The sequence below is a fragment of the Electrophorus electricus genome, chromosome 2 (genome assembly GCF_041902795.1).
Source record: "Electrophorus electricus isolate QZ-2024a chromosome 2, ASM4190279v1, whole genome shotgun sequence".
Taxonomy (NCBI): domain Eukaryota; kingdom Metazoa; phylum Chordata; class Actinopteri; order Gymnotiformes; family Gymnotidae; genus Electrophorus; species Electrophorus electricus.
Genome location: NC_137498.1, coordinates 42,327,579 through 42,337,969, shown reverse-complemented (window position 1 = coordinate 42,337,969; position 10,391 = coordinate 42,327,579). Strand labels below are relative to the sequence as shown.

Below are 10,391 nucleotides of genomic sequence, written 5' to 3'. Positions count from 1 at the left end.
TTGATCCTCCATCTCTCCAGTAGTTGCTGGATTCTTCTTGCTAAAGACAAAAAGAGGGGGATTAAGGCCCTGCATCAATTACTGGGCCCTCAACGCAGTGACTGTGAAGTATTCCTACCCACTTCCCCTCATTTCTTTGACCCCTAAATGTCTGCTAGGAGCTACAATCTTCACAAAATTGGACTTGTGTGGCTCTTACATCCACATATGCTAACATGAGGGTGATGAGTGGACTTCATAACATCACGTGGTCACTATGAGTACCTAGTTATGCCTTATGGTTTGTTCAATATTCACCCTGTTTTTCAGGCATTTATGAACGAGATATTTTGGGACATGATAGGTAAGTTGATGATTGTGTATATTGACAATGTCCTCATATTTTCCCGATCTGAAGCTGAGCAGTTCTAACGGCCATCCTGACGCATCTTAGAAGACATCACGTGTATGCCGAGGCCGAGAAGTGTGAGTTCCACAATGACTTGGTTGTACCATCAAACCAGGAGACCTCTCCATGGAACTGGATAAAGTGACTGCCATCCGGAATCAGCCAAAACCCTCCTCCATTAAAGAGTGGTTCTTTCCAGACTTTAGGCTTTCCGGACTTTAAAGGGAGCCTTTACTATGGTACCTATTCTCAACCAGCCAACCCTTCACTTCCCTTCATAGTAGAGGTTGACACATCAGATGTGGGAGTGGGAGCTGTCTTGTCACAAAGACAAGGCACTCCACCACAGCTGCACCCTTGTGCATTCTATTCTAGGAAACCTCAACCCGCCAAGAAGAATTATGACGTAGGGAACTGGGCACTTCTATCAGTCAAACTCTCACTGGAGCAATGGAGACACTGGTTGGAAGGAGCTGAGCATCCCTTCTTGGTATACACGGACCACAGAAACCTAGAGTACCTCAAGTCAGCTCGGTGACTTAACATAAGGCAAACCAGGTGGTCATTGTTCTTCTCACATACAACATCAACACTTAATATGAATACAAATAACATGAGCATGGATACGAACATGGTTTAAATACAGACAGACATAATGAGACCAAACCAGGTGCAGGTGTGTGCTAAAAAACATAGGTGTGGTTACAAACGAGACAAACTATGAATTCCCACTGCACATGGCAGGCCGTACCACATGACCACTGGGGATGGGAGCGTTCAGTGACAGTAACTTGGTGGTGGTGGGGCTTGAACTGATAACCTTCTGCTTACAAGTCAAGTACCTTAACCATTGAACTACCACTGTGCAAAAAAATGATGTTGTCACTCTCAATGTAATCATGACTTTTCTTTTCCGCTGATATCAAATCAGTTTCTATGATGTTCCTCCATACCACAGTAAGACTAGGACCACATCTCTTGGGATCACTGAACTTTACAGTGCCGCTTTTGAAGAATAAACTGGTATGGTATTCTCTCCTGTCTGCTAAGTCCAAGTTTATTAGGGGATTGTTAATGAGGTTCTGTATGGCTGTGGCGTGTGGCATCACACAAACAGGATGCTGTTAGAGGTGGATTCAGTGTCATGGGCTCTGGGGGACATCCTCTGGCAGGTCCCGTGGGGCGGCGTACTGCAACACGTTGGGCAGTGCAGGCACCGAGCAGCAGCTCAGCGCACTCCGGAAGATGCTCATGTCATGGGCCTCGTACCTGTGGCAGGGAGACAACAGCACATGAATTCATAACACAGCTTGCTCCACATTCAGATATGCGGGGAACACAAACGCACCAGTGTTCTGTTTTCCTGTCGTAGTACTCCACGTTACAGGTAGTGGTAAAGCCCCTGAATCCACCAACCACAAAGAGGAGGTTGTCAACCACCTGCACAGGGTGGGGCAGAGAGAACACAGCCTAAACACCTGTAGCCTAGAAAACTGTATCTTAAATACCTTTAGCTTAAATAACTCAAATACTTGTAACTTAAATACTTTAGTATAATGCCAGTATCTTACATGCCTAGAGATCAAGGGGACACCTTTTATGTGACAAAATACTGCCCCAATCATCAACTCTTCTATGTGTGTGTGTGTGTGTGTGTGTGTGTGTGTGTGTGTGTGTGGGTGGGTGGGTGGGTGGGTGGGTGTGTGTGTGTGTGTGAGACAGAGAGTGTATGTTGCCACCTCAATGCCAAAGTTGCTGCGTGGGTTTAACATTCTGGGGATGACTCTCCAGGTGTTGGTCTGGGGGTTATAAGCCTCTACACTTCCCAAGCGATAGAAACCATTAAACCCACCAACCTACAACAGCAGAAAAGAGAGGACAGAGATTCATCTGGATGAATCGTGTTTGTGTTACTGTGCGTTATACACACACACACTAGGTGTGAGTGTGTGTATGTGTGTATGATTAAGGTCTGTGTTACTGTGTGTTATATACACATACACTTGGCATGAGTGTGTGAGTGTGTGTGTGTGTGTGTGTGTGTGTGTGAGTGTGTGTGAGTGTGTGTGTGTGAGTGTGAGTGTGTGTGAGTGTGTGTGTGTGTGTGTGTGTGAGTGTGTGTATGTGTGTGTGTGTGTGTGTGTGAGTGTGTGTGTGTGAGTGTGTGTGAGTGTGTGTGTGAGTGTGTGTGAGTGTGTGTGTGTGAGTGTGTGTGAGTGTGTGAGTGTGTGTGTGTGTGTGTGTGTGTGTGTGAGTGTGTGTGAGTGTGTGTGTGTGAGTGTGTGTGTGTGTGTGTGTGTGTGTGAGTGTGTGTGTGAGTGTGTGTGTGTGAGTGTGTGTGTGTGTGTGTGTGTGTGAGTGTGTGTGTGTGTGTGTGTGAGTGTGTGTGAGTGTGTGTGTGTGTGTGTGTGTGAGTGTGTGTGTGTGTGTGTGTGTGTGAGTGTGTGTGTGAGTGTGTGTGTGAGTGTGTGTGTGTGAGTGTGTGTGTGTGTGTGTGTGAGTGTGTGTGTGTGTGTGTGTGTGTGTGAGTGTGTGTGTGTGTGTGTGTGTGTGTGTGTGTGTGTGAGTGTGTGTGTGAGTGTGTGTGTGTGTGTGTGTGTGTGTGTGTGTGTGTGTGTGTGTGTGTGTTGTAATGCTTGGAGTTAGTGCTATTTAAGTTTTACTCCAACCCGGATAAGCAGAGACCTTTAGGGCTGGTAGAGGGAAGCATGTGAAAGAGACGTGAGTCAGACTCACTCAGTTTTGTGATACAGGCTTGCTCTTGGAGTATTGTGGACAGTTCATACATGAACTGTAGAAACATCCAAAGCTCATAACACGTTACTAAAGAAGTAAATAATGATAAAAGAAGAGCTGGGTCCAGTAAGGTCCATCATGTACAGTACAAACCAAAACCTCCTCTGCGTGGCCTACATGTCTTTTACGTAAACGTAACTTAAGGGTACAGTACACAAATTACTGACCGTTACAGTGTGTGTGTGTATTTGTGTATGTGTGTGTGTGTTCTGTACAGCATAGATCTCCTCTCCATATGCGATAACTCCCACTCCACTGCGTCTCCTCGTCATGGGAGCGATGAGACTCCATTGGTTTGTCTCAGGGTTGTAGGCCTCCGCCGTGAACAAACAGTCATTTCCATTAAACCCTCCACAGATATACACCTGCCAGTCACACACAAAGAGGGTATGCACACCCAATACACACGTACAATGCCGACTAATATAACAGACTCCATCAACTGTCAACATAATATAGTATGGACTTTAAAGGAATATTTCAGTGAAAAATCTGATTTACACAAGTTTCCACTTACCAATCCATACATATGTGGTGTCCACCATTTCCAATTTGCACTGAAGTCATGAGGCTTATCTGTCTAGCAAGTATACATTTCACCCTAAATCTTCTCATTAAAACACATGCCCAAATCTTCACTGACATTTTTAAACAACGTTGTTAATAAAACATTTAGTTAAAAACCTAAAATAATCCATAGGGTCGAATTTAGGTTTAGAGTAGAACTATATTATTATCTGCCTTCCAGCTTTCTGGTACAATTCTGCCTTCAAAGGGAAAAAAAGTGATAATGATTGTTTATGATGGCTGGCCCATAACTGCACTATTGAACTATACAATGGAGTATTTATATATTACAGTCAGGCCATAGTATGAGACCTGACCTGAGAACACATTGTGATTTGAGGCATGAATTTATATAGAAGCTTTGGGGTGAATTTACCAGTACTTGCTAACTAGTTTAGCCTGTTACCCCAGTACAAAATAAATAAAGCCAACACTGAGCACTGAGTTGACTGACTACATTTGGGGTAAGTTGATACTTCTGTGAATTATGTTTATTTGTCAAGCTATAGCTTTAATGCTATGTGTTGTTTAAATAGTTCTTCCAGACTTAATGTGTGTCAGAAATAGACAGAGTGAATGAGCACTCCCGCTGTATGTAACACAGGATCCCTCCACTTCTCAGGTGTCCATGCACATACAGGTGGGACATGGGGCTTTATATTCAAGTGTCAACACAACCATTTGTGTACACTGACATACGGGCATTTCTCAGCTCTGTGTATGTGGGCACCTGGGTTGGTAGCACTGAAATTGGTCCTGTATGAGTGTGTGTGTGTGTGTGCGCACCTAACCATGTAGTGTGGTTGCACCAGCATTTCTCCACATTGTATGTATATATGTGGGGGGGTGTATGCTTGTACACACCTTGCCGTGCAGTGTGGTTGCACTAGCATCGCTACGCCGCTCGTGCATGGGTGCGATCCTCGTCCACTGGTTGGTCACCGGGTCATAGCGTTCTGCTGTGTTGAGGCGGACATGGCCGTCAAAGCCGCCCATAGCATAGATACAGCCATTTAGCACAGCTACGCTAACGTAGCATCGCTGAGAGTGCATGGGTGCAACCTAGAACACAAACCACCATCAACCACATATACCTGAAACACACCCACCACCAACAATGCATACACAACAACCTCAAACACGCACAGTATCAACAATGCATACACAACAGCCTGAAACACACACACCATCAACAACACATACCTAGCAACCTGAAACACACACTATCAACAACACATACACAACAACCTGAAACCACACATAAACACTATAAAGAACGCATACACAACGACCTGAAACACACACACCATCAACAATGCATACACAATAACCTGAAATAGCTAATAATCAGTTAGTTACACAGCAAACTGAAACACCATAAACAATGCGTTTACAGGAATTCTGAAACACACAGAGTTTTCTATGTTACTGACCTCATGCCAGGTCCTGGTCTCAGGGTTAAATTTTCTTACGCTACTGAAGTAGTCAATGCTGTCAAATCCTCCCATACAGTACACAAATCCATTCAGATATGCTGCACCATGATAGGCTCGTGGACTCTCTTCCTCCTGTGTCACGTTCACCCAGAGATCTGCCCTTGCATCATATGCCTCAATGTCATTGGTAGGACTATCACCGCTCCAGCCACCTATGGCCAATAGGATGGTGTAGGGCAGACGTGGGCGGGCGAGAGGGTTTCTGAAGTCATAGTTAGATGGTCCATTGATGTTCAGGCTGAACATGGTCTTCAGTGCACTGATGATGATGGGCTTACAGTCCTCACTGTCTTTCACTACAGCATTGTCCTTTACACTGTTCATGATGTAGTCAGGCGTTATCAATGCCATCCTTACCTAGGCAAAAATAAAACTTGCCTAGAATACAGTTTTTCAAATAAAACAATTTTTATTTGAATTACAAGACAACAAAACCATTAAAGGCTGGAAACTAAAGTGCATTAAAATGTTGTTAAAGTTTTTATTTTCTCATCCTACTTTTTTTCTTTTTAGACAAAGTTCAGCTGATCTGGGCTGCCAACATTACATTGGAGCACAACAGATCTAAGTGTTTGGGATTTGCCAGTTTATATCACTCAGAGAAACTCTGAGATAGGCAGGTTTTGCTGGCACCAGCCACTCTGTGAGAATGGTGAGGCCCCATATAACTGCCCATGGAGAACCAGACCACAGCTATATAGGGGAGGCTTCAGTGGAACTATTATGCTGGAACTACTAACCATTTGTTCATTCATCCCACAACACAGAGGGTTTGGAAAACTGATAAGGCACTTTAAGCTCCTTGAATGTGCTTACTGGACATTACAGGGTAGAGATGTTAGGTGATCTCAGGTAAATATTATATGATGTTGAATGTCAGGTGTTATTGAGTATTATATAGTGTAAAGTGATTAATGTTAGGTGATGTTAGGTGATGACTGGTAAATGTTTAGTGAGTACTGAGTGATAGGTGGTGTTAGGTGAACACTGACTGATAGGTGGTGTTAGGTAAATACTGAGTGATAGGTGGGGTTATGTGAACACTGAGTGATAGGTGATGTTAAGTGAATACTGACTGATAGATGGTGTTAGGTGAACACTGACTGATAGGTGGTGTTAGGTAAATACTGAGTGATAGGTGGGGTTATGTGAATACTGAGTGATAGGTGGTGTTAGGTGAACACTGAGTGATAGGTGGGGTTATGTGAACACTGAGTGATAGGTGATGTTAAGTGAATACTGACTGATAGATGGTGTTAGGTGAACACTGACTGATAGGTGGTGTTATGTGAATACTGAGTGATAGGTGGTGTTAGGTGAACACTGAGTGATAGGTGGTGTTAGGTGAATACTGAGTGATAGGTGGGGTTATGTGAACACTGAGTGATAGGTGGTGTTAGGTGAATACTGAGTGATAGGTGGGGTTATGTGAATACTGAGTGATAGGTGGTGTTAGGTGAACACTGAGTGATAGGTGATGTTAAGTGAATACTGACTGATAGATGGTGTTAGGTGAACACTGACTGATAGGTGGTGTTAGGTAAATACTGAGTGATAGGTGGGGTTATGTGAACACTGAGTGATAGGTGATGTTAAGTGAATACTGACTGATAGATGGTGTTAGGTGAACACTGACTGATAGGTGGTGTTAGGTAAATACTGAGTGATAGGTGGGGTTATGTGAATACTGAGTGATAGGTGGTGTTAGGTGAACACTGAGTGATAGGTGGTGTTAGGTGAATACTGAGTGATAGGTGGGGTTATGTGAACACTGAGTGATAGGTGGTGTTAGGTGAATACTGAGTGATAGGTGGGGTTATGTGAATACTGAGTGATAGGTGGTGTTAGGTGAACACTGAGTGATAGGTGATGTTAAGTGAATACTGACTGATAGATGGTGTTAGGTGAACACTGACTGATAGGTGGTGTTAGGTAAATACTGAGTGATAGGTGGGGTTATGTGAATACGGAGTGATAGGTGGTGTTAGGTGAACACTGAGTGATAGGTGGTGTTAGGTGAACACTGAGTGATAGGTGGTGTTAGGTGAATACTGAGTGTTAGGAGCTGCTATGTTACATTTCTGACTTATTGTCAAGCTTTTGGTATTGTTGTGTATGAACTAGAATTTTGTAACTGTATCACTGAGCTTCATCAAAGTAAGACTATGACAAGGAGGTCTCTTTCTGACCTTTGGCAGCAAGATAGCGATGTGTTCTGTCCTTTCCTGAGGTGCATGCGTGATCCAGCGTAGGATGGCCTCAAATACTACACCCTCCTGTCTGATGTTGAGGTCGTCCTTCTCAATGATCTCAACCAGCCGGGTCAGCGACAGCTCCAGGAACTCCTCTGACACACGCGCTATCTCTTCAAAATGGTGGAGGATGTACAGGTAGGCTTTCTGTCGCAGGTCCAAACACGAGTAGAAGTTGGCCAACTTCCAGATGCCTACGCAGTTCTCTGGATTCAGCTGAGATTCCAGGAACTGGCAGCAGGCATGCACCACACCCAGGAAGAAGAACTGGTCTGCAGCTGCTAGCAGCTCCTGCACGTTGTCTTTGTTTACAGGCACTGACTGCATGTAGGCGTAATCAACAAGCAGCCACATCATGTCTGGGGAAATGCCAGAGATGTTGTAGATGCACTTCTCTGGAAGGTTCCAGCCACTGGTGAACAGAGTCCTGTGGAGGAAGGATACTGGAGTGTTCAAGTTTGTAATGTGATGCCTTTGAGATTTTTGAAAATAATTTGAATCTCAGTATTTGTGTTTCTTATGTTCTGGATCATGAAGTGAGCACCAGAGGAAATGTAAATTCACTTGGGCTCATTGTGTTCACAAAGAAAATGTCACAATGAAAAATAAGATGAAAATAAAATAAACATCAAAAGCTTAAAAAGTGAATCAATTCATCACAAAGACCACTCTGTTTGGGGATGAGTACTGTACTATTCTATATACTTTAGACATCCACACTGTTTGGAGATGAGTACTGAACTATTCTATATATTTTAGACATCCACACTGTTTGGGGATGAGTACTGTACTATTCTATATACTTTAGACATCCACACTGTTTGGAGATGAGTACTGAACTATTCTATATATTTTAGACATCCACACTGTTTGGGGATGAGTACTGAACTATTCTATATACTTTAGACATCCACACCATTTAGGGACTGTTATATTTTATATACTTTACTCAGAAGGAACCTACTCACCAATACCAAGTAGGTTTTGTAATAGTGTGTACCTTTTACTGTGTTCTCAAGAATTGCTGACAACCTACATAACTCAAAATATTCAAATTCAAAATATGAGATAAGCATTTACAAATCATGTCTCAATTATTGGCACTTCTAGAAATTCTTATATATATTTCTTATTATATTAACAAATTTTAATAGAGTGTCCACTGTATATTTTTTCCACTTTAGTTTTTATGAATACTTAAGTGGTGATCCATGCTTCTATGTTTCACTGGGGAATGAATATGAGGTGACACACCAAGTATACTCTCAACATGGGGAAAATCAGAGAAAAATTAAATGAGGCAAATGTGCTGATTTTTTTAAAATAAAGCAATTAGAAAATCCCTGGTTACACAGTTAGTTTACTACTGGAGTTTGGTGATAAATTAGGCAAAATGGATTTTTTGCTACCAAACACACACACACACACACACACACACACACACACACACACACACACATACACATACACACACACACACACACACACACACACACACACACACACACACACACACACACACACAAATAAACAAACAAACAAAAATCCCAACTGTGAAGTTTGGTGGTGGAGTTTTCCTGTGTCTCCCAGGAAGCTAAACTTGGGTTGAGGTTGAGTCTTCCAGCAGGTCAATGTCCTAAGTTTATCTCAATATCCACAAGTGGGTCCATAATCAAGAAATCAATTTTTGATCATGCCCATGTCAGTGTCCTGATCTAAACCATACTGAAAATGTGAGGGGTGAACTAAAGCAGGACTTGTATGATCTGGAGAGATTCTGTACAGAGGAATGGGCTCAGCCCCCTGTCCTGTTCTCTCCCATCTCATCCAGTATTACTGGAGAATCTTTGCTAAGATCATTTTGATGATTCAGTTCTTGAACCAGTTTAAATACTAATCACGAAATCAAGCTTTAAACTGCCAATGTATCCAGTGAATTTCACTGATATAACATAATTATTAATGAAGGTAATACACCTTCTTGCTCATTTAAGTGAAGATTTATTATGATAAAGTATATTATCATATCCAGTACATTTGGGGTTAATAAACTAATAACAATACCTATCCTTTTTCACCAGGAATTAACCACTTTATGTCCACCTCTGCCACAGGCCTGAACTCTCTCACCTGAAATAGTCACTACTGCCACACAGGATGATCTTGTGAGCATTGATCTCAACATCATTGATCTTGAGGACAACATCACAGAGCTTTCCCTCCATACAAAGTTCATTGTAGACTGTGCAGGCCATAGCACTCATTTTGTGTCCCTGAGACGACTCTACCTGGTCATTAATTCTCTTCAGTTTGGGACACCGTATATGAGTGTGAGGTGTGTAGTTCAGTTAGGAGCTCCTTTAACACTGCTGGATTTTGAAATAGAATCCTAATATATTAGTGGACTCACAAAGCCCCCCAGAACTCAGAATGTTTATCATGAGAATTCCAGAAGGAACCATTATTACATCATAGGAACAATGTGTTGATGAGATGAGCTTTATAAATGATGTGTTGATCAGATGTCTAAGGTGATAAGCAGACTTATGACCATGTGTTGCCAAACTCATATAGTTCAAACTGTTACATTTTAGGAACTAGATCTGCTGTTTGCTAGGGTAAAATCTGTTCCGGTGATCCAGTTTAGTGCAGAATAAATAAGCATTTGTTTACTATCTCATGCTGTGAAACAAATGCACAAAAACTGCATCAAAACTGTGAATAGGCATAAAAGATGATGAAAGAGAGGCAGGATACTATTAAACACAGTGATGTGCATTTAAATGTACTAAAATATATAAAAGTGTGCAAAATAAATAAATGATAAATAGAACTATTTACATTTTTTCTGTAGCATCTAGGAACTGTGAACAAAAATGTTAACAAAAATAT

The 10,391-nt window shown here is 42.2% G+C and overlaps 1 protein-coding gene across 1 annotated transcript; it reads right to left on the bottom strand.

Moving 5' to 3' along the window:
- Positions 1-1,530: 1,530 nt before the first annotated feature.
- Positions 1,531-9,763, bottom strand: LOC113582895 (kelch-like protein 10). The gene is made up of 8 exons (XM_027018932.3): positions 9,630-9,763; positions 7,437-7,926; positions 5,185-5,604; positions 4,616-4,813; positions 3,400-3,549; positions 2,128-2,244; positions 1,737-1,828; positions 1,531-1,657 (listed from the first exon to the last, which is right to left on the bottom strand). Exons 1-8 carry the CDS (start codon positions 9,761-9,763, stop codon positions 1,531-1,533), a joined length of 1,728 nt encoding a protein of 575 aa, XP_026874733.3.
- Positions 9,764-10,391: the final 628 nt, after the last annotated feature.